At 39.2% G+C, this 27,540-nt stretch overlaps 1 protein-coding gene across 3 annotated transcripts; it reads left to right on the top strand.

Annotated features, from left to right (window-relative positions):
• mipepb (mitochondrial intermediate peptidase b) lies at positions 1 to 25,197 on the top strand. Of its 3 annotated transcripts, none has more exons than XM_010866065.3 (19): positions 1 to 601; positions 2,149 to 2,322; positions 2,434 to 2,522; positions 2,619 to 2,705; positions 2,819 to 2,882; positions 3,612 to 3,794; positions 4,194 to 4,350; positions 4,444 to 4,492; positions 4,596 to 4,656; positions 4,919 to 4,971; positions 5,164 to 5,317; positions 5,430 to 5,507; positions 5,594 to 5,798; positions 5,968 to 6,077; positions 7,397 to 7,471; positions 7,584 to 7,700; positions 11,871 to 11,992; positions 15,826 to 15,899; positions 23,939 to 25,197. In XM_010866065.3, the coding sequence occupies exons 1-19, from the start codon at positions 464 to 466 to the stop codon at positions 24,013 to 24,015; spliced, it is 2,067 nt and encodes a 688-aa protein (XP_010864367.2). In that variant the 5' UTR covers positions 1 to 463; the 3' UTR covers positions 24,016 to 25,197. The 3 variants fall into 3 exon arrangements, with proteins under 3 accessions (XP_010864367.2, XP_028977133.2, XP_019903340.2); XM_029121300.2 differs by lacking the exon at positions 23,939 to 25,197 and adding an exon at positions 19,258 to 19,453; XM_020047781.3 differs by lacking the exons at positions 2,149 to 2,322; positions 2,434 to 2,522 and having other exon boundaries at positions 471 to 601.
• The last annotated feature ends 2,343 nt before the right edge of the window (positions 25,198 to 27,540 follow it).

Raw genomic sequence — 27,540 nt, 5'->3', positions numbered from 1 at the left:
ATGAATTAATGGTGGAAATTTGTTTGAATATTTCTAGTTTTATTTTTCAAACAGCTTGCCTTTGACTCGATCTAATGAGGAAAGTGGATAATGTCAACCTATATGGAGGACAATTTTGATTTGGTCCACAAGGGACACAAGTGTATTGCCGGTTAAGCAACTTGCGTAGAGATCCGTTAATATTGAACGTCATCGGTACACTACTCTCGCGTTGCCTGACCTTGGAAAACAGAACGCACTGTGTCCATTCAAATTTTGCGGATGTAGCGGTCTGACTCAAGAAACTACCGGAAACTACACGCTAGTTTGGAGCGGTGTGGAGAACAAAAATAAAAATGTAAACAGCATCCGTTACCATCTACAAATAACTCACAATACAGATAAACAGCGCCCACTGTTGGCTATAGAGACTGCTTTGCATCGAACTCAAGCATTCCATCCATAACACTCTGTTTAATAAGTGATGAAGTTGGCGTGTCATCGTTTTGGGAGTGTTGTAAAGAACACGCCGACAATATCCCGATATGCAACTACGTGGTCTTCGGTTGTAGAAGCCTTCAATGGTCAACAGAGGAGAGTTGATCTGTGTAAGGAGGATGTGGTGAGTACTACTAGTATTCTGCCAACAGCACTAACAATGACGTCACCGTCGTATGGTAATGAGAAACCCTTCAAAATAAATGCGCCCCTGTCAATTTATAGCATTACGTATAATTCGTTCAAAAGATAAATTGTTACAAAAGGTATTTTTTATTTTGTTTATTTTGCAAAGAGAAGTTAATGGAAAAAAGTATATCGTTTTTTAAATGTTTAGAATAATATTAAAGCATTATATGTACAGTTTTGTTAAATATACTTACTTAAAAAATAAGACTATGTGAAGTGGAACATGGCTTTTGGGAATTACTCACTTGGGTGTTTAAAATACATATAAAGTTTTATCGGGCAATAGATGGTATAGCTAGCAGCCCTTTCATTCCGTCAACGGACCTATGCTTATTGCCTCATAACAAAACAAAAAGCATCATGTGAAGTGGAACATTGCATTCAGTAATTACTCATTAGGGTGTTTATAATTCATATAAAGTGTAATGGAGCAATATAGAGGGTATAGTGTGGTTTTGGAAACCGGTAGTTGAAATGGATGAAAAATAAAGTAGATGTTCTATTGGTTTTTAAAATATCTTTATTAAATTGTCGAGCAGCTAAGCACACTATCTTAGTCATCGTTATGGCATCATCAGTCCTTTCTTTGTCTATGAAACTGCTCTGATAATCGTCTAATTTGCAAAAACAGACTTAGGCGGAAAAGTACCTGTACTGCATATCACATAATCAAATGTATTGTGGAGTTCTTAACGCAAACAGTAGCAGTATGCTACATGAGTAGATATGCCATATTTCAGTCCATCTTATTGTAAAAATACTCTATCCCTAACTGTAGGGCCACCATCCACCCTTACAAGGAACCCTAAGCTAATGGACATTTTGTTGGTGGTTAGGCAATTCATTTTAATGGTCCATTACTAGGTACCATAGCATCCAAAAAAAAATGAAAACATCTGTTAATTCTTTAACTGAAAAAATAAATAACATTAAACGACGCCCTGCTTCATTTCAGCAGCTCCCAGCAAGCATATCGACGTATTCTGGTTCTTATCACGCTGCTCACAAGCAGGAAGTCTAAACCAGAATCCATACATGCCAGAAGGAACCACTCTTGTCTTCTACCTTGATTGAGACTTGATTCAGGCACCCAAGCAACCACAAGTTAAGAGCTTAAAGTCTGACAGCCATTCAGGGGCCCCCAATTAATACATTTGAATCTGAGCACAACCCTTTGGTTGTGTGTGTCTGCCCCTTCAATTATCTTCTTTGAAATATGAATGGCAAATTACAACATCAAAATTTCAAAAGGGCTATCTGTTTTGTCTGTTTTATGTACTGTAACATAGATAACACTCTTTATTTGTTTTATTTCTCTAACATATCTATAGGAAAATCAAGTTACCAAATATTTTCGGTACACACTTCCAAGGGATACAGAAAAGTTTAATGCATATTTTGTTCTTCAATTTTGTCAAAAAACTTATGTGATCTTCCGTCTAATGTCTACAATATTTACAGTACCATTAATATTCTGTGCAGGGATTATTTGGGGTTCCAGAACTGAGCTCTCCGGCTGGCTTCAAGGTGGCACAACAAAAAGCTCTAAGGAAAACAGAACTTTTGGTTGCCACAGCTTGTAGTAACCCACCAGGTGCCTTAACTGTGGAGACCTTTGACCAATTGTCTGACAGCCTGTGCAAAGTGGCAGATTTGGTAAAGGCTTACAGTCACACTCAAAAATCATTTTCATCTTATGTCAAGGCAAAGTTCACCCTGTAGGATAGTATACGACCTTAAAGTTCTTAGTTATTTATTTTCTTGCAGGCAGATTTTGTCAAAGTTGGACACCCTGACCCTGCATTTCGGAAGGCTGCTGAGAAGGCATGCATAAACATTGGCACAGCAGTTGAAAAGTATAAGCCATCTCCTGTAGTTTTTCTATACTATAACATGAAGTCAATAAAAAAAGTACCTTTTTATGTTATTTTTTAAAATATTTTCCCCAATAGGCTTAACACTAATGTCGACCTGTGTATGAGTCTCAAGAAGCTATTAGAGAACAAAGAGGTTCTGGAAACCTTGGACCCAGATACAAGGCATGTACTGTTCACTCTTTATGAATAATTACATTCTTCTTTGTTATCTTCATGTCTTTGTCACAAGTTGCAATGACACTTATATCACTAATATTTCACAAATGTTTCAACAGGAAAGTAGCAGAACTGTTAATGTTTGATTTTGAGATCAGTGGTGTTCACCTGGATGAATCAAAGGTTAGTGATGTCATAGGAATATAATATTATTTGTTTACATTTTTTCTATCCTTCATTTTGTGCATTTATGTCTGTTTTTCAAGTGATGAGCCATGGACAAGAAATCAGCATATTGTACATATCCTATCACATTAGACACAACATAACACAAACCATAACAGTGGATTGAAGTTAAAACAGAGCAAAGTGCATAAGATCTTAAAATGTACAGCTCCACTTAGAATTAAGAGACCACTGCAAATTGAATGCTTCTGTTCCTCTCTCAAAACTTTCCTTTTCAACTTTTTTGGAAAGGAAAGAAAAAGGTGCAGTGGTCTCTTATTTTTTTCCGGAGCTGTATATACAGTACCAGACAAAAGTTTGGTATAGTAATAAATATATATGTAATAAAATAAACAAAAGGTTTTATTATAGGGAACTAAAGGGATTTCCTTCTTCTGGAACTCAACAAAACAAGCCTTCTCAAGATGTAACACTAGTTTTGCATAGGCTAGGTTACAAAACTTAAATAATAAAAAAGGTATTTCATACATGTAACTCAACACTTTATCAGCAACACTTTTAGAATTTTATTTTCACTTGGATATTCTGGGCTACTGTGAGTAAATAAAGCTGTAAAATGTCAAATGTACTTTTATTATGACATCCAACTATACAACATCCTATGTTAGCTTACCAAAACAGCAACTCTTTTACCCAATGTTTTCACTTTGTGACCTTATTTCCTAGAGGGGGAAGGCAGTGAGCCTCAATGTCAATCTGCTGGATCTAAACAATGAGTTTCTGAATGGCTCCCTACTGCCTAACAGGATAGAGAAGAAGGCCCTCCCTGAACACATCAGACACCTTTTCTCCATAGATGGCAAATCTATCCAGATAGGAAGTCTACATGCGGACTCTCCGAATGAATTGGTGTGTATGAACGCACATATGTGCAACTTATCTCTGTACATCCAGTTCCTTTGGAAAGTATCCAGAACCCTTTCTCTTTCACCACATTTTGTTGTGTTGTAAAGGAAATTGTATAATAAATTGGTTAGAATATTTTTTTGCCATTTATTTACACACAATACCTTGTAATGACAAAACAAAATCAGGTTTTTAAAAAATGTTGTCAAAAAAATCCAATAAACCTGTAAATAATAATTGACATTAGATATTTCAAATATAATTTTGAATAATTTCTTTATCAATAATAAAGTCAGTCTATAGCACAAAAAAATTTGGTGAAATACTGGATTAGTTGAAAATAGTATGTGGGCACGATAGTTTGCTGACCAGTGGCATATATGTATTGTCCTTGTCTCTTAGGTGCGGGAAGCTGCTTATAAAATCTTTCTTTACCCGAATTCAAGTTTGCTGCATTGTCTGGATGACCTTTTGGCTTGTAGGAATGAGCTAGCCAAATTAGTAGGCTATGAAACGTTTGCACACAGGGCTTTAAAGAGAACCATGGTCGAGACCCCGGGTATGTCACATGCTTTATTGACTTCATGATTCTTCAAACTGAGATTGTGACCTGTGCTTTCTTGACAACTGTGTTTTGTATGTTGTTTTGCAGAGACCGTCATGAAATTCCTTGAATTGCTGACCGTCAAACTCTCCGACAGGTATGGTAGGAGTCAATGACTTAGACCCTGGGTTGATATCAGGGTTTTCCCCATTGTACTGTAGCACGTGCTCACATTTTCATGTCCCTATTTGTCAAAATAGAACAGCAAAAGATTTTAACTTGATGAGGGATATGAAGATGAAAATGAACTCAAGAAGTACTGTAAGTGATCTTATGAATACGTTTATGCAGGTGTTTTTATCTCAGGAATGCACACCATTATCTGAAGAACCCCAAAACTTTTCCATTCTTAGTTTCATTTTTGCTAAATAAATTATTGATATTTTGGAATCATATTTTTTTGGTCCAGATTATTTGGTCCAGATTTTGGTGTTTGCTTTTTCATCCTGTGTTTATTTTCTTACATGTCAAATGGTCTATGCCATTTCTGAACATTGCATAATAATGAACATGTTTGAAACAGGACCTCATGCCATGGGACCACCCCTACTTCAGTAGTGCAGTGCGAACAGCGAGGTAAGATACCTATACAAATATATATAGAACTGTAATCTCTCAGTTCAGAGAATATAACTTGTTGACCAGGAATCATAGGGAATCTCCTGCATAAACTATTCAAAGGTTGAGTAACTGAGCTTCACGTCTAAATGGTCACTTGAAAGGGGATTCAGAAAACAAATGGCTATCTGTTTATGTTTTTGTGTGCAGGTATAATATAGATTCCAGCCTGTACAGTCCTTACTTCTCCCTAGGGGCCTGCATGGGGGGTCTCAACATGCTGTTTAGTCAGCTGCTGGGGGTCTCCTTTCAGAATGAACAGCCCATGGCAGGAGAGGTATGGAGTGAAGATGTCCGCAAGCTGGTGAGTAATGGGAGCCCAGTGGCTTTTATATCATTTTAAGAGCTTGCACATAATATTGGATTTTGTTAGAAAGATTATTCATTGAAGCAGTTCTGAATATATCTTTTTCAAGGCTGTTTTCCATGAGACAGAGGGTCTCCTGGGATATATCTACTGTGACTTCTTCCGAAGGCCTGACAAACCACATCAGGTAGGACAAGTCGTTGCAGAAATACTCTCTAAAGTCTCTTCTGTAGTTTAACATTAATAATAGTCTGGTCTTTTCTGTGTTACCAGGACTGCCACTTTACCATCCAAGGGGGGCGGCTGAAGGAGGATGGGGAGTACCAACATCCCTTGGTGGTGCTGATGCTAAGCCTGCCCCCTCCCACCCACAGCACACCCACTTTGCTCACTCCCGGCATGATGGAAAATCTATTCCATGAGATGGGCCACGCCATGCATTCCATGCTGGGACGCACGCGCTACCAACATGTCACAGGTTGTATGATTACAATGTTTGCATGGTGAATTTAGTGTCCTTGCTAAGAAAATATTTAAGTGAACTACTTGAAGAAATGGACATTCAGTCTGTTATGACATGACTACACACAGTACATTGCATACTTTTTTGTGAGAGAATGGCCTGCACTTAACAACGGCCTTTCCAGGAACCAGATGCTCCACTGACTTTGCTGAGGTTCCCTCTGTTCTCATGGAGTTCTTTGCCACAGACCATCAGGTGGTAAGGAAGTTTGCACGGCATTATCAGACTGGACAGGTAGGCAACATAAGCTCATATCCGTTCTCTAAATTTCCCTCTCACACAATCATTCTTAACATTATCTAAACTGGACAAGAACTGGACATGTGTGAAGTCTTCCCATGTGTCTTGAGTTAAACTAAAAGATCATAGTAATGTTCCATACGCATAAAAAGCATGTTCCTCTAAAATGATGTGCAAAATGTGTCAATGTCTTTGTTGATCAGCATTCTCTGTTGCCAAGATAATCCATCCATCTGTCAGGTTTGGCTAATCAGAAACCTGATTAAACTGCATAATTATTACTAATAAATTATTACAAATTAGGTGAGTGAACTCTTGCCGATTTATTCGAGGGAGTTTTAAATGCGGTTACTAAGATAATGAGTCATCAGCCCTCATATTACTCAGTCCGGCAGACTCGCCTTAAAATAAAGAGTCGGAATCTTCGCTAAGCCCTGCCCCCTTGGTAACTGTTGCTACAACTGTATAGTATTCTAATATATTTGTCTTTGTATAAGCCATGAAACACGTGAATCATTTTAAAATTTGCTGAGGTTCCCTCTGTGGGGTGTTCCAAGGAAGTGAAAAGCGGTCCAAGGAAGGAAAAGTGGTGAACCAACAACAGGGTCCACACCTGAGTCTAGCCACCCGGACACCCGGAAGAAACCAAACCCTTTACAACTGTTGAACAGATAAAGAACACACTCTAGGATATATGCATAAAAGAATACCACAAACAGATGACTACATCTGGTTTGATTATGTGACTTGATGAATTCTGAAATGTTTCATCCACTCAGAACAAATCAAATGCCTCAAAACTCACTGGATGGCGCGTCACCTTGAATCAGGGCACTGACCCTAAACATACTGTGAAAGCAACCAATGTCTCCACTAAATTATTTATACAGTGGAGACATTAAGTAGAGAGCAGTGGGCTGGAATCGAACCCATGCTGCAGTAGTTTATGTGCATGCGAGGCAGCGCCCTTGGACAGCTGGACCACCCTAGGTCACATGGGTTGGGCTATTTAAATAGCTACTTTATTACTTGTTTGTCTTGGGAACTTACAGGGATGTACACAAAAGCCCCTTAGACAATGTTCCCTAGGGACCATCAGTCTTCCTAACTTTGGACCACTCTAACAACCCTGTGGCTTTATAGTTTAGATTTTAGTGATTTGGCAGATGCTTTTATCTAGAGCGACTAATAATCATGAAAGGTCCTCTGGATAATGTTGTGCTAAAACCCTTCAAGGGGCCAAATGGGAACATTGTTGAGTAAAGTAAACTGTTAACACGTTTTGTTTCAGAATGATTTATTTCTTTTTCCAGCCACTTCCCAAAACTTTGCTGTCTTGCCTTTGTGAATCGAAGAGAATATGTGGGGCTGCAGACACTCAACTTCAGGTAGGCCCAGTGGCAGTTTCTTTGTATAACAGTTAATATTATTGTACCATAACCAATGTGAAAACAGTAACAATTCATTTATGATACATAAACTAAATCTTTTTTTTCACAGATTTTCTATGCTGCTTTGGATCAAGTGTATCATGGCAAGCCGCAGAATCGTTCAACAACAGACATTCTGAAAGAGATGCAAGAAAAATTCTATGGACTGCCTTATGTTCCAAATACTGTAAGTATTAAAAATGAGTCTTCGTACTGAAATGAAAATGTACAATAATGATCTGTGACTGTAATATCTAACTGTCCAGTGTTTCCACTATTTCTATGAATTAACTATGATTTCTTATTAACTTAACTAACTCCCAATATGAATATACATTAACTTTGTGCGATGGAACAACAACAACACAATGTTACAAATTTTGTTTTATTACATTTGAACTTGACTGGGAGGTCCGGCTGCACACAGCCTTGCAGCACAGTGGTCAACAAACAAGGCAACATGCCACTTTCTCTATTTCCAAGTGCCATACAGTAATGTGAAAAAGTGAACCTCCTGGAAAGTTGTACTTGGACATATGGATATGGAATCTTCACTGCAATACTATTGACATCTTGCCATATTTCTGTCAGCAATACATCTTTCGGTAACAATTTATTTGAAGGGGTGTGCATAAGAGTGACGTGACACTCATGATACTGTCATAACCATGACATGACACATGAAGGAATCATTTTGAACGTTTATGAATGTTGTCATTAAGTGTCATTTGGTTGATTATGTAATTTTTTATGCAGGTTGACATTGTTTGTACTGTCTTTGTTATGACAACTTGACATTAACTGAGACAACATAACCTGTCAATGTCTTTGTTATGACAACTTGACATTAACTGAGACAACATAACCTGCCAATGTCTTTGTTATGACAACTTGACATTAACTGAGACAACATAACCTGCCAATGTCTTTGTTATTACAACTTGACATTAACTGAGACAAAATATCCTGTCAATGTCTTTGTTATGACAACTTGACATTAACTGAGACAACATAACCTGTCAGTGTCTTTTTTTATGACAACATGACAGTAACCAAGACACCATAACCTGTCATAAACATGGGCCTAATTATCAAATTTGAAGAAACTATTTAGCCACTATTCTGTCTGCCATAAAAGGAACTTTGTTGATCCTGAGACTGGTGCTCATACTCCGCATATTGAGCATGCATTGCAGAAATACAATATGGAGTCATAAAGGTAATCGCTCTCCTGAGTCACTGAAGATTCACCTCAAAATTATAGTGGCACCACTGGTTAGCCATACGCCATTATAATGGTGTCATGGGCAGACTTTTCCATGATGTGTAAAAACAAGTCAGGTTAATATCAAAGGTTTTTTGCAGGAACATAGTTTGTACTGTAATTTTGTTCATGTTGATGCAGGACATCCTTTCATGTAACTAGTGGTTTGCATGAACAACCGTTTGTTCATGTCTTGTTCATCATTGTTCATCAATGTTCGTTCAAGGTAACTACTGCATTTGTTAATGGTTGTTCATGTACCCTTATCGGAAAGTGTTACCAAAGTTGGATTGTTGAAATTAGTTTATTTTTTTAGGAAACATTTGTTGTGTAAAAGCAATAAAATGAATGTATTGCTTTTGTTAAGGTATTTAAAAGCATTTGACAGACTTAATTACATCTTTTTGAAAGTGTTTGACAAAATGAATGACATCTTTATGACAAGTCCAAATTGTACCATTGTACTTGAGGTCACAAAACGTATTCATGACACTGTTATGAATGTATTTGACAGTGTTATAACGCGTCATGACATCTTTATGACAAGTCCAAATTGTACCACTTGAGGTCAAGAAAAATATTCATGACACTGTTATGAATGCGTTTGACAGTGTTATAACACGTCATGACATCTTTATGACAAGTCCAAATTGTACCACTTGAGGTCAAGAAAAATATTCATGACACTGTTATGAATGCGTTTGACAGTGTTATAACACGTCATGACATCTTTATGACAAGTCCAAATTCTGCCACTTTAATTGAGGTCAAGAAAAATATTCATGACACAATTATAATGATCTCATGATACCAATGAACCAATTTCAAAACCAACCACATATGACAGTTATATTTAATGCTAACACATAAAACTGAATAGTTTCTTCAGGTTTGATAATCAGGCTATGTTTATGACAGGTAATGTTTCTGACTAACTGCGCCACAGCATGTTTTGGCGTTTTCTCCGTAGCTGACTGGAAGGCCCTGCAACGGGTGGTGGAAACTGCCCAGCACATCACTGGTACCCAGCTCCCGGCCATCGTAGACCTCCAGCACAAGCAGTGTCTGCCCAGGGTGTGTGGCATCATCAGGGACCCTTCACATCCATGCCACAAACTGTTTGCCCTCCTACCATCAGGCAGGTGGTACAGGTCTCTTTGTTCCCGCACCAGCAGGCTCAGGAACAGTTTCTTTCCATCCTCTGTAACCCTGCTGAATTCTGTGACCCATCACTAACCATATCAACCCTTTGTACTACTGGACTCTGACACTGTCTTGCCAAGTCTGAAGTTTTCAGTTGTTACAGGTACATTTCTACCTCGGGAACCTCATTGTTGTCATCCCTGCATTTCAGTTGCACATGCTACCCTACTCCTTCAATTTCATTGTTCTGTACTTGTTCAATTACAATGAAGTTTAATCTAATCTAATGTTGTTGTGGTTAATGTCAAGTTGTCAAAACAAAGACATTGACAGGTTATGTTGTCTCAGTTAATGTCAAGTTGTCATAACAAAGACATTCCAAACAATGTCAACCTTGCATAGGAAATGACATAATCAACCGAATGACACCTAATGACAACATTCATAAACATTCATAATGATTCTTACATGTGTCATGTCATGGCTATGACAGTATGATGACAATGTCATGTCACTCTTATGCACACCCCTTCAAATAAAGTGTTACCCATCTTTCTGTCAGCTCTTGGGCTTAATTCAGTGGGACAACATGTTCTATGCCGAGTGCCAGTGCTTTGAAATTTTCTCAGTCTGTAGATATGTTGGACAGTGGAAGGATGTACTTGGTATTGTTTGGAAATTGCTTTGTAACCCCTCTCAGATTAAGACCAAATGAAGTTTCTAATCTTTAAGTTGGACCCTCCTAAGTTACACTCTAATGATTTTATAATCATTGACACCTGTTTTGGTGCACCTGATTATATTCTATGAAACTGCATTTTGGTAGATTTTAATTGAGTAAAGTTAAAAGTATTTTTTGTGTGATTTGTTAAATTACTTATATCAGTGAATGTGGATGGATTTTAGGTCCAAATGTGTCCAAATATGTAAATAAAAAAAACTCTCAAGGGGATGTACTTTTTCACATGACACACAGTACCAGTCAAAAGTTTGGACACACTTACCAATTCAAGTATATATAAATACTAAACGCTGTAAAAAAATATTTATATTAGCCAATAATGCATTTTCCTTTTAAAGCCTCAGAGCCATCCATAGTCATTGCTTGACATAGGCGCAAGCTGTTTGGAGCACAGTACATGCACTTATTGTTTTTTTGGCAATAGCATACTGGTGTCTTTATTGGCACTTGACTTGTCTATGAATAGTCTTGGTGGTCCAAACTTCTTCTATTTCATGATGATCAATCCCACTGTGCTTCAGAAACATTTAATGCTTTAGCCCCCATGAGCCTGACCTCGGTTTTGTTTCGGTCTGATTTAAGGAGGTTCCTGTTTGTTTAGCACCGGAGGCCTTGAAGACACTCATTTATAATGTCATGCCCGAACTTGATAAGTTATTTGGCTATACAGCTCATATCACCTGCCTTGGAACAGTTTTTATAGTTTGGTACATTGGCTGGTAGACAGACTAAAAACCTAAAGTAAGAAGGGGAGTGTATATTGTTATTAAATGTTGTGTTTAATGTCAGGTTTATTTCACTAGAGTTTCCAAATCTGTGCCTGGTTCACACAGGTAAAACTACACCCTGTTGCAATGACCAGTCCACCCAAGCCTGGTGTTTAGTTTGGAATCATGACAAGTTCTTGTCAGTCATTATTTTGAAAAGAGGAGGTTTTATTCTTGTTATGGCTCTTAAGTCACTAGACAAAAGACTAAGGTCTTATTATCAAAACAAGTGTGTAGGAGTTAAAATCAACTACCATAGAGGGAGAATACACAGCAGCTGACTTATTGTCCAATAGAAGATAAGCACTGTGTCTAACCTATGGTCTTTTTTGCTGATGTTAGGATGGAATACTTTACGTGTGTGTACTATTTCAGAAGTTGGGTGGGAGATGTCTGTCTTAAGTGAAGTGTCTTAAGATGTTAATGGTGCTCTGTCCCTAGGCCTGGCAACTGAGATTCAGCCACCTCATTGGCTATGGTGCTAAGTACTACTCCTATCTAATGTCACGTGCCATAGCCTCCATGATCTGGAGGCAGTGCTTCCAAAAAGACCCTTTCAACAGGTGAGAGAAATTCCCCTGATCATGTTGAAGAAGCAAATGTTCTATTTTCTCCAAGGTCTTCTATGTCTGGTCTACAATGTACATTTCTCTCAAATGGATCTCTGCCATCTGAGAGAAATCTCTATTACCTGATTAATGGCTTCACTCAGACTGGTCACAACAAGTCACAGAAGCTGCTGGATTAGCTGATGTCGACATTCAATATGTTGACACCTGCGCAACGCCAATAGCTTACTAATATAATGTGCTACCCTAGCTAATACATAAATAAATGATTCTGAATAAGCGTGAAATTATCATGGTCATATCAGTAAAATCATAAAATGTCATTTCATTCTCCCTGATAAAGATGCAAAGACTCTTTAAATACACTCCATCAAACAAAATATCAAATGTCAATTTGATTATAGTGCTGACAGAGCTAGAAAAATGGCTATGCTTCTGGGGTGATTTTTATCATTTAAGTGTTTATTTATTTATAACCCCCCCCCCTTTGGTAAAGATGACAAAAAAGGCTATTACAATATTCTTGTTTATCATCTTGATCCTACATACAGTAAACAAAGAAGATAAGCAAAAAGGAAAATACTGCCGCAGCGGATGAACTGTCCATGGAGGCAGGGTATTCACCAGAATTGCAGTTCTGTTTACAGGTTTTTGGTGAAATCCATTCATATGGCCCAAGCGTTGCTTGGGTCTTTTGACCAATCTGCACTTGAATATGAACTATTTGACTTTATTCTTTACGTGTAAATACATTTTTAAACGTAGAGATTACACTATCATTCGTAAAGCATATGTCACAGTGACTCATTGGTACATATGTAATGATGTGTGGACAGTTGCAGGGGCGATCAAACCATTGTGAGTCGAATGGCGGGGCCACAATTTATTTAAACATAAAAACACGCTATTAAACTTCGATAATCGTCGATAGGTGCTTTCATCGTCATATTAATATTATTGAAATTACGTAGTTATGCTTACAGTGATATATACAGTGGGGAGAACAAGTATTTGATACACTGCCGATTTTGCAGGTTTTCCCACTTACAAAGCATGTAGAAGTCTGTAATTTTTATCAACTGTGAGTGACGGAATCTAAAACATCCAACATTCAGCCGTCCTGTCCCCTTTGCAGAAAAGCATCCCCAAAGAATGATGTTTCTACCTCCATGCTTCCCGGTTGGGTGTTCTTGGGTTTGTACTCATCCTTCTTCTTCCTCCAAACACGGCGAGTGGAGTTTAGACCAAAAAGCTCTATTTGTGTCTCATCAGACCATATGACCTTCTCCCATTCCTCCTCTGGATCATCCAGATGGTCATTGGCAAACTTGAGACGGACCTGGACATGCGCTGGCTTGAGCAGGGGGACCTTGTGTGCACTGCAGGATTTTAATCCATGACGGCGTAGTGTGTTACTAATGGTTTTCTTTAAGATTGTGGTCCCAGCTCTCTTCAGGTCATTGACCAGGTCCTGCCATGTAGTTCTGGGCTGATCCCTCACCTTCCTCAAGATCATTGATGCCCCACGAAGTGAGATCTTGCATGGAGCCCCAGACCGAGGGAGATTAACCGTCATCTTGAACTTCTTCCATTTTCTAATAATTGTGCCAACAGTTATTGCCTTCTTCCCAAGCTGCTTGCCTATTGTCCTGTAGCCCATCCCAGCCTTGTGCAGGTCTACAATTTTATGCCTGATGTCCTTACACAGCTCTCTGGTCTTGGCCATTGTGGAGAGGTTGGGGTCTGTTTGATTGAGTGTGTGGACAGGTGTCTTTTATACAGGTAATGAGTTCAAACAGGTGCAGTTAATACAGGTAATGAATGGAGAAGAGGAGGGCTTCTTAAAGAAAAACGAACAGGTCTGTGAGAGCCGGAATTCTTACTGGTAGGTGATCACATACTTATGTCATGCAATAAAATGCAAATTAATTATTAAAAAATCATACAATGTGATTCTCTTGATTTTTGTTTTAGATTCCGTCTCTCATAGTTGAAGTGTACCTATGACAGACCTCTACATGCTTTGTAAGTAGGAAAACCTGCAAAATCGGCAGTGTATCAAATACTTGACGACGTGTCGTCGTCCTGGGATTTCCGCCTATGGACAGTTGTGTTGCACACATGTCGTTGCAGGAAAGACAGTCTATAGTACATCGATCTCGACTTGAAGGAATGGATAAAACTCATATTTCCTTCCTAAATGTAGTTAGGATTTCTGGCTAGACATTTTTTACTGAGAAGCTTGCTGATGAATGCAAACAATATTTTCTTTCTCCCAAACAAATATATAGCTATTGATATGAAATCTTGTTTTTAACTGGAAAAGCTGGCCAGAAAAAAGCTAGCTAATGATGGACAGAAACCATGTTCTCCCCCAAAACAAACTAAAAACATAACAAAACAACATAATCTGTTTCATTTAGATAGTTAAGTTTTAAAGTGTCATAATTTCAATACTTGTAATATTGTTTTCATTGTTGGTCATGTTTGGACCCGGTCCTTTCAACTAACGCTAAGGCTATAGCTGCTATCTACGCTAGCTTTAGGGAAACAAGGTTGGAAGGATAGCTTGCTTGCTATACTGTTATGATGTGATCTTTAAATACTATCATGTTAAGCTCTTAAATTTGGTTCTGTATTATCAAGATGTAATTGGATGAAGTGCATACTCATGTTGACTGCAACGTCCATGTTATCCCCCAATGACAAAAGCTAGCTGACAGGGATTAGCTGCTCTACCATTTTTCTTCTTCAAGCCAGAATTAATACAGCTAGCAAATACAATTTAAGTATATAAATAGCTGCTCTCAAAGCACCCTCCAAGGCTCACTACAGTCACTTTTACTTAAAAAATATCTTAATCAAGAAATACAAATTTGAAAAAAATTTCATGATTATTGGCACCACTGCATTTAGTACTTTTGGCATCCTACCCAAAATTAGAGCACAGAGTCTAATAATGTTTGATGAAGTGGGAGAACACATCAAGGGATCTGAGAACATTCCTCCATGCAGAATTACTCCAGTTCCTTTATAGTACTTGGTCTTTGCTTGGGGACTGTCTTTTTCACCTAACCTTCATATTTTCAATGTGTTTTTGGTTAGGGTAATGGGGTGGCCATTGCAAAAGCTTGACTGTGGTCAGTAAGCTGTTTTTGTTTGGATCTATAGAAATCCTTTGGCAAATTACTTTGCTGAAAGATTGAATAATTGACCTAGTTTTAGCCTTCTGGCAGAGGCAGTCAGATTTTGCTCTAAAATCTTCTGGTACTTGAGAGAGTGCATGGAGTTCAGGGCCTTTGGAAGCAAATCAACCACATGTGGGGACAAAATACTCTCTTTCAGGTTTCCAGGCAGATTTATTACAGCACCAGTTGATTTCTTAATTGCATCCCAAAAGGTATAGGTTTTTCCTGGTGTATAGACAAACATATGGCTCATTTAATTTGTCAGTTCTCTGATTGTATACCCCAGTGAAACAGGAAATAATGAATTACTTAGATGAACTTCAAAAATAAAGGGTGTATCCATGGGAAGTTACATCTATTAGATTTGGTTCTTAAGAATTGTTAGAGGTGCCTGTAATCATGACATATTTGTTGATTAACAATATTTTTTCTTTCAACAATTGAATTCAAAAAAATTGAATTCAAATGTACCTAAATATCTAAGTTACAAAGGTTTTTTGCCACATATAGCGTGTTGCAAATGCTTCATAATTAGTTGCTTAAATCTGTCTCAGACAGACCATAATCCTCCCTATCCTTCTATGTACTTTCACACTCTCTTTTTATGAGTTTCTCTCTGTCTATTCACCCTTTACACAGGGAGATGGGAGAGCGCTATCGCAGAGAAATGCTAGCTCATGGAGGCATTAAAGAGCCCATGCTTATGGTGCAAGGTAAGGAGCGTATTCAAACTTTGCCATGTAAAGTCGTGGCCAAGTGTATTCTTTGGTTTGGAGTTGAACAAAAAAAAACACATCTGAATAATCTACTAAATCCTTGCTTATTCCACAAAGAAATCCAAAAATGGCCAGGAGAATATTATTGTCACCTTCTAGAAGTAATTGGATTTGTAATTGGATTTCAAGCAGTGGATTCTCCTTTATTTTGCAATAGAACTAAGCTGTGGTGAGATGCAGGTGCCTACAATATCACTAATTTAACTATTGAGAAAATGTTACTTTTTCCTGTCACTGTGTATACCTCAATGATCGTGGATTAAAGAAATAAATCCTGAAAATTGTCTTTAGAGGTAAGACACAAGATTGTAGCCCTGTGTGGACCATTTCAAGTCCATCCCAAGAGACTTTGTGTTCTTGTTTTCACTGTATGTAATGTTAACAAGATGTTTAAGGCCCATGCCACTGTAACTAACCTCCCTAGAAATTGTTGCAAGAGACATGGATTGAAGGTTGCAGCAATGGATTGTTTAAATGGTGGAGAAAGCACCTTGATTAACTGCCACACAGATACAGGCTAACCTTTAGACATAAGGTACAACAGTTTGAACTACTGTGGCCAACTAAGTGAAATGGGGTTGTATAGTAGGAGACCAGGCCGTGGAACACAGGATCAGCTCTATACCCTCTACAGGGTGATGGAGGGTTCATGGGAGTTTGCCCAACCAATCTACATGTGTTTTGTGGATTTGGAGAAGGCATTCGACTGTGTCCCTCGCTGCATCCTGTGGAGGGTGCTTTGGGAGTATGGGGTCCTGGGTCCTTTGTTAAGGGCTGTCAGGTCCCTGTACGACCGAAGCAGGAGCTTGGTTCGCATTGCCAGCAGTAAGTCAGACTTGTTCCCGGTGCATGTTGGACTCCGGCAGTGCTGCCCTTTGTCGCCGGTTTTGTTCGTAATTTTTATGGACAGAATTTCTAGGTGCAGCCAGGGGCCGGAGGGTGTCAGGTTTGGGGACCACACGATTTCGTCTCTGCTCTTTGCGGATGATGTTGTCGTGTTGTCCCCTTCAAACCAGGACCTACAGCATGCACTGAGACGGTTTGCAGCCGAGTGTGAAGCGGTCGGAAATTAAAATCAGTACCTCCAAATCCGAGGCCATGGTCCTCAGTCAGAAAAGGGTGGCTTGCCCACTTCAGGTTGGTGGAGAGTTCTTGCCTCAAGTTGTGGAGTTTAAGTATCTAGGGGTCTTGTTCATGAGTGAGGGAATGATGGAACGGGAGATTGACAGACGGATCGGTGCAGCTTCTGCAGTAATGCGGTCGATGTATCGGTCTGTCGTGGTGAAGAAAGAGCTCAGCCGCAAGGCGAAGCTCTCGATTTACCGGTCAATCTACATTCCTACTCTCACCTATGATCATGAGCTTTGGGTCATAACCGAAAGGACAAGATCCCGGATACAGGCGGCCGAAATGATAGGGTGAGAAGAGATAGGGTGAGAAGCTCGGTCACCCGGGAGGAGCTCAGTAGAGCCGCTGCTCCTCCACATCGAGAGGGGTCAGCTGAGGTGGCTTGGGCATCTGTTCCGGATGCCTCCTGGATGCCTTCCTGGGAAGGTGTTCCTGGCCCATCCCACCGGGAGGAGACCCCGGGGAAGACCTAGGACACGCTGGAGGGACTATGTCTCCTGGCTGGCCTGGGAATGCCTCGGTGTCCCCCTGGAAGAGCTAGAGGAAGTGTCTAGGGAGAGGGAAGTCGGGGCATCTCTGCTTAGACTGCTGCCCCCGCGACCCGGCCCCGGAGAAGCGGAAGAAAAGGAATGAATGAGTAGGAGACCAATCTGCAATTTGCCAAAACACACCTGAACATGACACCACTCCTTCCTCGACAATCTCCTGTGGGCAGATGAGACCAAATTTATGGTACAGAACATTATCTCTATGTTTACATAAAACAAAATTAATCCTTTGAAGAAAGAACAACTTCCCCAGAGTCATGGATGTAATTGAGTTATGTTTTGGGAGCACTTTACTGCCTCTGGCCCTACAAGGCTTGAATGTATACATGGCATAATGAAATCTGGAGAGAACATTTACTCCATGACAACATGCTATTCTGTTTAAAGAGACGGACAACGCATGCCCATCAGATAATGTGAAGCGCGTCACAGAAACAGACTGGCACATGTATATGGAAAAGGGCACTATATGGCAAAGGGGCATATAGTGCCCAAAAGGTTGAGTCTTACCTGTGCATGTGCCTGTTGATGAAAGTGGCCTATGCAGGTGCTTACACTTTTTGACTGTGTGCCAAAATCACACCAGTATCAACACCTCTGAAGCAAAATGAAAACACAAAGAAACAACACAATAACAACTCCCTAATGTATTAAAAAGCACTTAGTAGTCTAATGGGGCTAAAGACATGACAAAAGAAATGGGTGTGTGTATAACCGAGGATATGCGCCTGCGCTCTGGTTATAGGAGAAAACTGGTTTACTATACTTTTTTTAGGGGTTTCGAGCAACGTTCAAAATGTCCCTCTCCTACCTATATGATTGTAAACCAATGTTTGTGCCATCTTTACTTATAACACTATTTTAGTTCAGATTGTGCTCTCAGGCATTATATTTTCTAAATTAGTGTTGCATATTTTACCAAACAAAAAACTGAACTGTAAAAATACATGGTTTCGCTGTACCGGATATATAACAAACTGTGACCCTCAAACTGCAATATACACTGCGTGCACAATTATTAGGCAAGTGAGTATTCTGATCGTAACATTATTTCTATGCAAATTTTCCAACTCCAAACCATATAAACTTGAATGATCATTGGATTGAATCATTTTCAGGTGATATGTATTGGTGTAATGAGGGAGGGTGTGGCAACAGTGGATAACACCTTATATCAAGGTGTGCGTAGTTATTAGTTATATTAAAATGGGTCAAAAAAGAGATTTAACTGACACTGAAAAGTCCCAACATTTTAAATGCTTTTCAGACGGAAACAACACTCTTGAAATAGCTAAACTATTGAGGCGTGACCACCGGACAATCAAAGGTATTTTGCGAATAGTCAACTGAGGTGCAAAAACACATGGAGAAATAAATATGCAAATTAACTGCAAAAGACTTGAGAAGATTTAAACGTGAAGCTACAAGGAACCCATTATCCTCCAGTGCCACCATATTCCAGAACTGCAACCTACCTGGAGTGTCCAGAAGTACAAAGTGTCAAGTGCTCAGGGACATGGCCAAAATCAAGAAGTATGAAACACGACCTCCACTGAATAATATTTGAAATGTACTGTATAGATTGGGCAAAGAAATATCTGAGGACAGATTTTTCAAAGGTTTTATGGACAGATGAAATGAGAGTAACTCTTGATGCACTAGATGAATGGGCCCGTGGCTGGATCACTAATGAACACACGGCACCACTTCAGTCAGGCGCCAGCCAGGTGGAGTAGGGGTATTGGTATGGGCTTCTATCATTAAGGATGAGGTAGTTGGACCTTTTTGGGTTGAAGATGGACTGAAACTCAACTCCCAAACGTACTGCCAGTTTCTGGAAGATACTCTCTCCAAACAGTGGTACAGGAAGAAGTCCTCAGCATTCAAGAAGGCCATGATCTTCATGCAGGACAATGCTCCATCAGATGCATCCAAGTACTCCACTGCTTGGCTGGCCAGCAAGGGCCACAAAGATGCCAGAATAATGACCTGGCCCACTTCCTCTCCTGACTTACATCCTATTGAGAATATGTGGCCCTTGTGGCCCACCGTCTCAAACGTGAGAATTACAGTCAGGGAAGACAATACACCTCTTTGAACAGCATTTGGGAGGCTGTGGTTGCTGCTTCAGCGAAAGTTGATCGTGAACAGATCAAGAAACTGACAGACTGGATGGAAGGCTCATGGCAGTTATTGAAAAGAAGGGTGGTTATATTGGTCACTGAATATTTTTGAAAGAACAAAAAGTTTAATTAATTGTCATTTTGTGATACTTATTTGTTACACTTAACAAATTGAGAATAAACACGTGAGTTGGAAGATTTCTTTTTTTAAATTTGTTGCCTAATAATTCTGCACATCAATTGTTGCCTAATAATTCTGCACTCTTATGTATTCCCCTGAGAAACACATTTTTCCTTTGTTAAACATTCAGGTTTGAGGTTCAATTATATTTTGGATTGACTGAGAGCATTGTGTTTGTTCAACAATAAAAGAAATCTTGAGAAATACGATTGAGTAATAATTGTGCACGCAGTGTAAAGTGTACGGTGGGTTAGGCATACCGTTGCACCCCTAGTTGTTGTGACATATCTACACAATGTTCTGTTATATGGAAGTGAATATCAAATTGTATTTTACAAATTAATTTAAAAAAAGTAATAACTTACAGTTGCTAGCAAGCTACTTTTTATGAGTAGCAGCAAGCTTACATTATGAATTTTTACCAAACCAGATGTCTGTTGTTGCCACAATGTCAACTACAGTAATAACGTTGGTAAACTCCACTTATTCCAACTACTGCTATAAACAGTTGATCGAAAGCATAGCGGAACTGTTGACTTGCAGACTGTTTTACAATAACGTTTAGGGGCATATCTCTAAAATGTAATGCTAAAGAGACAAATTAAATAAGCTACAATTATTATAATTATAGCTTACTTAATAATAAAGATAATTAGCTAGATGGGTAGTCTTTTATTTAGTAACATTGTTACCTTAAGCTTACTAGATAGGATAGTTGGCCTGCTTATTAACGTGTTGTGCAAAGCTTGTAGATAACTTACAGATACAGCGGATATAAAAAGTCTACACACCCCTGTTAAAATGCCAGGTTCTTGTGATGTAAGACAAAAATAAGACAAAAATAAATCATGTCAGAATTTTTCCACCTTTAATGTGACCTATAACGTGAACAATTCAATTGAAAAACAAACTGAAATCCTTGATGGGGAAAAATGAAAAATAAAAACTCACAATATCTTAAACTAATATTAAACTAATATTTTGTTTAAGCACCTTTTGATTTTATTACAGCACTCAGTCTTTTTGTGTAGGAGTCTAATATAATTGCCCATCTTAACATGCCAATATTTGCACACTCTTCTTTGCAAAAGCGCTCCAAATCTGTCAGATTGCGAGGACATCTCCTGTGCACAGCCCTCTTCAGATCACCCTATAGATGTTCAATTGGATTCAGGTCTGGGCTTTGGCTGGGCCATTCCAAAACGTTAATCTTCTTCTGGTGAAGCCATGCTTTTGTGGATTTGGATGTGCGCTTTGGGTTGTTGTCGTGCTGAAAGGTGAACTTCCTCTTCATCTTCAGCTTTCTAATGGATGTCTAAAGGTTTTGTGCCAAAATTGCCTGGTATTTGGAACTGTTCATAATTCCCTCCACCCTGACTAAAGCCCCTGTTCCAGCTGAAGAAAAACAAGCCCAAAGCATGATGCTGCCACCAACATTCTTCACTGTGGTTATGGTGTTCTTTGGGTGATGTGCAGTGTTGTTTTCATATGAAGAATACAGGAGATTGTTGTCACATGTAGCACACAGCCAGTACTTGCTGGAAATTCATGCAGTTCCTTTAATGTTGCTGTAGGGCTCTTGGAAGCCTCCCTGACCAGCTTTCTTCTCGTCTTCTCATCAATTTTGGAGGGACATCCATTTCTTGGTAATGTCCCTGTTGTGCCATATTTTTTTAACTTGATGATGATAACAATGAGATCCCTCTGATGCTTTGGAAGCTCTCTGTGGACCATGGCTTTTGCTCTGAGATGCAACTAAGCAAATGTCAGGAAAATCCTACTAGAACAGCTGAACTTTATTTGTGATTAATCAGAGTCACTTTAAATTCCAATTGGACTCTTAATATCTCACCCGGCACAGCCAGAAGAGGACTGGTCACCCCTCTGAGCCTGGGTCCTCTCTAGGTTTCTTCCTAAAATTCGACCTTCTTAGGGAGTTTTTCCTAGCCACTGAAATTCAACACTACTGTTGTTTGCTCCTTGGGGTTTAAGGCCGGGTGTCTCTGTAAAGCACTTTGTGACAACTGCTGTTGTAAAAAGCGCTTTATAAATAAATTTTGATTGATTGATTGATTGAAATGATGGCAGGTGTATATTGACTTCTATTTAAGGTCTGGGCTCTTAAATAGAAGTCATTATACAAATGAGTTCTATTTTTATCTTTGTCTCAGTTTGAATGTGATTGGTTAATTCTGAACACAGCCACATCCCCAGTTATAAAAGGGTGTGCACACATATGCAACCAGGTTATTGTAAGGTTTTTATTTTTCATTTTCCCCCCTCGAAGATTTAAATTGGTTTTTCAATTTAATTGTTCACATTATAGGACACATTAAAAGTGGAAGAAGTTCTGACATTATTTATCTTTGTCTCATTCTTTTACATAACAAAAACCAGGAATTTTCACAGGAGGGTGTAGACTTTTTATATCCACTGTAACTGTTGTCAAATATTGCCTCATCTGTACATCAAACTTGGACACATTCCACTGATTTGCTTTGAAGTCCCTTCATAAAACATTATCCCTCAACAAACTGATGTAAGCGGTAGCAGACAATTTATTTGTATTTGAAGATGATCAGCCCTAACATTATGACCACTTGCCTAATATTGTGTAGGTCCCCCTTTTGCCGCCAAAACAGCCCTGACCCGTTGAGGCATGGACTCCACTAGACCTCTGAAGGTGTGCTGTGGTATCTGGCACCAAGACGTTAGCAGCAGATCCTTTAAGTCCTGTAAGTTGCAAGGTGGGGCCTCCATGGGTCGGACTTGTTTGTCCAGCACATCCCACCGATGCTTGATTGGATTGAGATCTGGGGAATTTGGCGGCCAAGTTTACACCTTGAATTCGTTGTTGTAACCCTCAAAAAATTCCTGAACCATTTTTGCTTTGTGGCAGGGTGCATTATCCTACTGAAAGAGGCCAATGCCATCAGGGAATACCGCTGCCATGAAAGGGTGCACAATGCTTAGGTAGGTGGTACATGTCAAAGTAACATCCTCATGAATGGCAGGACCCAAGGTTTCCCAGTAGAACATTCAATTTCAAATTTTCAACATTGCCCAAAGGATCACACTGCTTCTGCCGGCTTGCCTCCTTCCCATAGTGCATCCTGGTGCCATGTGTTCTCGAGCTAAGCGACGCACAAGCACCTGGCCATCCACATGACGTACAAGGAAACGTGATTCATCAGAGCAGGCCACCTTCCTCCATTGCTCTGTGGTCCAGTTCTTATGCTCACGTGCCCATTGTAGGCACTTTCGGCAATGGAACAGGGGTCAGCATGGGCACCCTGACTGGTCTGCGTCTGCGACCCATATGCAACAAACTGCAATGCACTGTGTGTTCTGACACCTTTCTATCAGTACCAATATTAAATTCTTCAGCAATTTCAGCTACAGTAGCTTGTCTATTGGATCGGACCACATGGGGCAGCCAACGGTCCTCGTGTGCATCATTGAGCCTTGGTAGCCCATGACCCTGTCGCCGGTTCACTGCTTTTCCTTCCTTGGATCACTTTTGATAGGTACTGAACTCTGCAGACCGACAAGGGCTGCAGTTTTGGAGATGCCTTGACCTACTGGTCTAGCTATCACTGTTTGGCCCTTGTCAAAGTCGCTCAGACCCTTACTCTTGCCCATTTTACCCACTGACAGGTGCCATGATAACGAGATTATCAGTGCTATTCACTTCACCTGTCAATGGTAATAATGTTATGGCTGATCGGTGTATATGTAATTATTGTCAGGTTAAAAACATGTCAGTAATTCTGCAATAAAGGGGGCAGCACGCTGGAGAAATTGTGTTATAATGATGTCCCTTACAATGGGATAACATGTACTTCCTGCCTGGGTCTGAGGCAGAGTTCACTTTGTATCTCTTTACTTGAACATTTATTGTCATTTAGTACATTGTCCTTCCTATTTTATTATGAAACTAAGTAATTTGAATCTAAACCTTTCCTCCTCTGTCTTGGTCTGTCCCATGATTTGTAGGCATGCTTCAGAGGTCCCCAACCATTGAGGAATTAGTGGATGCTTTAGTAGCTGACTTGGACACAGACACTATGTAACCTGCTGTGATGATTATTCATGATCTGTACTTTGTTGTTTTTTACCTACTGTGAATTAGCTCTAGATATTAGTTGCAGCACCCTTCCCCATTTACCTAATGAAGCAAACAAGTGAAATGTCAAAAGTCCTTCCTTGAATTATTGTGTCCCCTTTCTCTGCTTTACAGGGTACAAACAAATTAATTACTTTTAAGATTCACCAGTACCCTTATTTAATGTTGAAGACTTGCATCTGATTACTTTGAAGAAGAACACTGTATGACACACAGTCCCCTTGATTGGTGTAATTCTTGCTTTAAATTGAATAATGATAATTGAAATATAGCATCAGTTGCAGGGAATGGAAATAAGTAATGGAGAAATGGTGGTCTGAAACAAAAAAGATTACATTTTACATTGATTTTGAATTAAATAAATAGTTGTTAATGTTGAGTAGGGAATATCAAGTGTTCCTTGTTCAATCCTTGTCACATTGTGATGAATGTATCTTGATAAAATCGGCATGTCATTGCTAGAGAAAACCTGTCATTATTGTCATCTGAACTTGCCTTTCACCGGATTTGGGAATAAAGTGGAAAACACTGTGGGACTCCCAGCTGTTTTGACATGAAATGGGGATATAATTTTGTCTGTTTCGGTCAGGAGATCTGGACATGATATATATAAATATAAATAAATATAAATTTTGGGACTTTTCAGTGCCGGTAAAAGGGGATCCTGCTCTAAGCTGGTCTCTGGAAGACCTTTTTTCAGACATCCATAAGGCCACCTTTAAAAATAATAGTCAATATTGACCTGACATCCTGCTTGTCATACTCTCTCTCCTGGCTATGCGGGTGTGCCGATGCTTGCATTTAAATTATTTGTTCACTGAAATGCATAGGGTGCTTCTGGATTTTTTTGCTTTATGAAATTAAAAGTATTTTACAGTGACCTGCTGCTGTTGAGGTTTAGGAATTGAATTCAGGTTACGGTTGGGAATCTTCATCGATGGAAGATTGAAGTTCACCAATGCTCCCCATCCAATCTGACAGTTTGAGAGGATCTACAAGAAAGAATGGGAGAAACAGCCCAAATCCGTGTGTGCAAAGAATGTAGAGGCATACCCAAGAAGACTTGTAGCTGTGACTGTGTCCAAAGGTGCTTCCACACAGTACTGAATAAAGGGTCCGAATAGTTGTATGTGAGATATTTAAGCTTCAATTTTTCATTTCATTTCTAAAAATGTGTAATTTGTCTTTATTGGATATTATGTGAAGATTGATGCCACAAAAAAGTTATTGAATTAATTATAACTTAAGTTTATTACACAACAAAATGTCTGAATATGTTCCTAAAGGCACTCTACATAAGACAATCTCAAGTATATTAAAGACTGTAGAATGTTTTCAGTTACTGCTGTTTCTTTGCCAAACTCAGATTGCTTTTAGAATGATTTTCTGTTTATTTTGGCTGAGAAAATCTAACTGGATTTACATTTTAAGGCAGTTGCATTTCTCAATGGTTGAATGATGAGCCTTTTCCTTTCTACTAAGTTAATTTTGTGTTGTTAGTTCAGCTGGTCCTTCCATGTTTATTTTTTCCCCCTTCTGGATGTCTGGAATTATATGATACAGCCCTTCAGATATGCATATATGCTTGTTTGTGGTATGTTTTGATGCATGTTCCTTTGAAAATGCATCAAATTATTTTTTGTGTGTATTAAGTTGAGTCAAGGGAATGGGAAAGTAAGAAAACTGCAGGAGCTACCAGCTGCTGCTACGCTGCAGTCCCATCTGAAACATGCTATTTTAAAGCCAAAAATCACAACTCATATATAATTACATTTGATTATTTAGTTTTAATTACAAATAGGCAGGACAGATGCACCCTGTGGACAGGACCCAGCCCGTGCATTATACTTTGTCTACATCGATTATAGGGTGAAATAAGAACAGGGCAACAATTAAATCATTATTCTTTATTAGATATCATTATTATAATTCCAGTTGGACAAATTCATGTGAATTGCACAGAGTAGTGATATTCCTATTGTTAGTTAAAAACAGATGTTTAAAAACATAAAATGTAGATGCGATGAGAATGTAAGGATGGTGGTGGTCCAGTCTGTTTAGCCTCTTTGTTAATATTCAAATCACTGGCTTATATAGCCAGAAACTGATAGAATAGTAGATGTTTGGGTGCCCAAGAAAGTAAACCCCACCCATACAGATGATGCACATTCCATTATAACCCTCAAGATTGCAGATACTGTCCAAAGGAGAAACATCAGTTAAATCAAGTACAGCCATTTACATATTACAAATCTCTGCACCTCTCCTGTGCCATGCCCTCAGATGGAACATTTTAATTTTAATAAATGAACTTACTGTTTAAACAGTTGATAGCAAGCTTAACTGGAGCTAATTCTGATCCATGAATTAAACATTACTGTATGCCTTTTCAATTTATGCAATAGGCCTCACAAGGTGTTCTAGAAATCAAATGAATTATACAATGTCTTCTGTCAAAGTACAACCCTGTTTCCAAAAAAGTAGGGACGCTGCATAAAATGCAAATTAAAGAAAAACACAATGATGTGCAAATTATTTTCTCCCTATATTAAATTGAAAATAGTACAAAGACAACATATAAAATGTTGAAACTGAGAAATGTTATTGTTTTTTAAACTAATTTGTTGTGATATTCCACAAGGTTTAGTTTTTTAGCATTGCACAACATTTCCAGTGTTTTAGTGCCCCTGTCCCAGCTTTTTTTAAATGTGTTGCTTGCATCAAATTCAGCATGTATTTTCCAAGAAACAATAACATTTCTTAGTTTCAACATTTGATATGTTGTGTTGGTACTACACTGCTCAAAAAAATTAAGGGAACACTTAAATCACACATTGGGTCTCGATGAAGGAAAAATATTAATATTATTCCTGAACATTGTGTAATTCGTTGCGAACAAAATAACGTAACAACGGTCAATAGAAATCAAAATCACCAACCAATTGAGGGCTGGATTCAAACTCACACCACAAATCAAAGTAAACAGCTGAAATCACAAGCTGTTCCAACTTGAATTAATTTCATCACGGCATCTCACAATGTGACTCAGTAGTATGTATGGCCCCCATGTGCCTGTATGCAGTCCTGACAAAGTTTGGGCATGCTCCTGATGAGACGGTGTCCTGGGGATCTCCTCCCAGACCTGGATCAAGGCATTAGTGAGCTCCTGGACTGTCTGTGACTTTACTTGTTGGCGGCAGATGAACCGATACAAAACGTCCCAGAGGATCTCAATTGGATTGAGGTCTGGGGAACATGGGGGACAGTCAATGGCATCAATGCCTTTGACATCCAGTAACTGCCTACACACTCAGGCCACATGAGGCCAGGCATTGTCCTGCACCAGGAGGAACCCAGGGCCTACTGCACAGCAGTCAGGATACCATTGGCTAGCAAGTGGAGGTCTGTGCGACCGTCCAAGGATATGCCCTCCCACACCTTCACTGACCCACTGCCAAACCAGTCACGCTGG

Source organism: Esox lucius, chromosome 7 (genome assembly GCF_011004845.1).
Source record: "Esox lucius isolate fEsoLuc1 chromosome 7, fEsoLuc1.pri, whole genome shotgun sequence".
In the NCBI taxonomy this organism is placed as follows: Eukaryota; Metazoa; Chordata; class Actinopteri; order Esociformes; family Esocidae; genus Esox; species Esox lucius.
Note: the sequence above shows the minus strand (reverse complement) of the source record. Positions and strands in the feature narration are given on the sequence as shown.

What these genes read in the sequence shown, in the direction of transcription:
- mipepb (XM_010866065.3), top strand. Translation starts at nt 464, where the DNA reads ATGAAGTTGGCGTGTCATCGTTTTGGGAGTGTTGTAAAGAACACGCCG. An exon ending in ACCGTCAAACTCTCCGACAG is followed by an intron (nt 4,493 to 4,595) that starts GTATGGTAGGAG and finishes TTGTCAAAATAG; the next exon opens with AACAGCAAAAGATTTTAACT. An exon ending in CTGCAGACACTCAACTTCAG is followed by an intron (nt 7,472 to 7,583) that starts GTAGGCCCAGTG and finishes TTTTTTTCACAG; the next exon opens with ATTTTCTATGCTGCTTTGGA.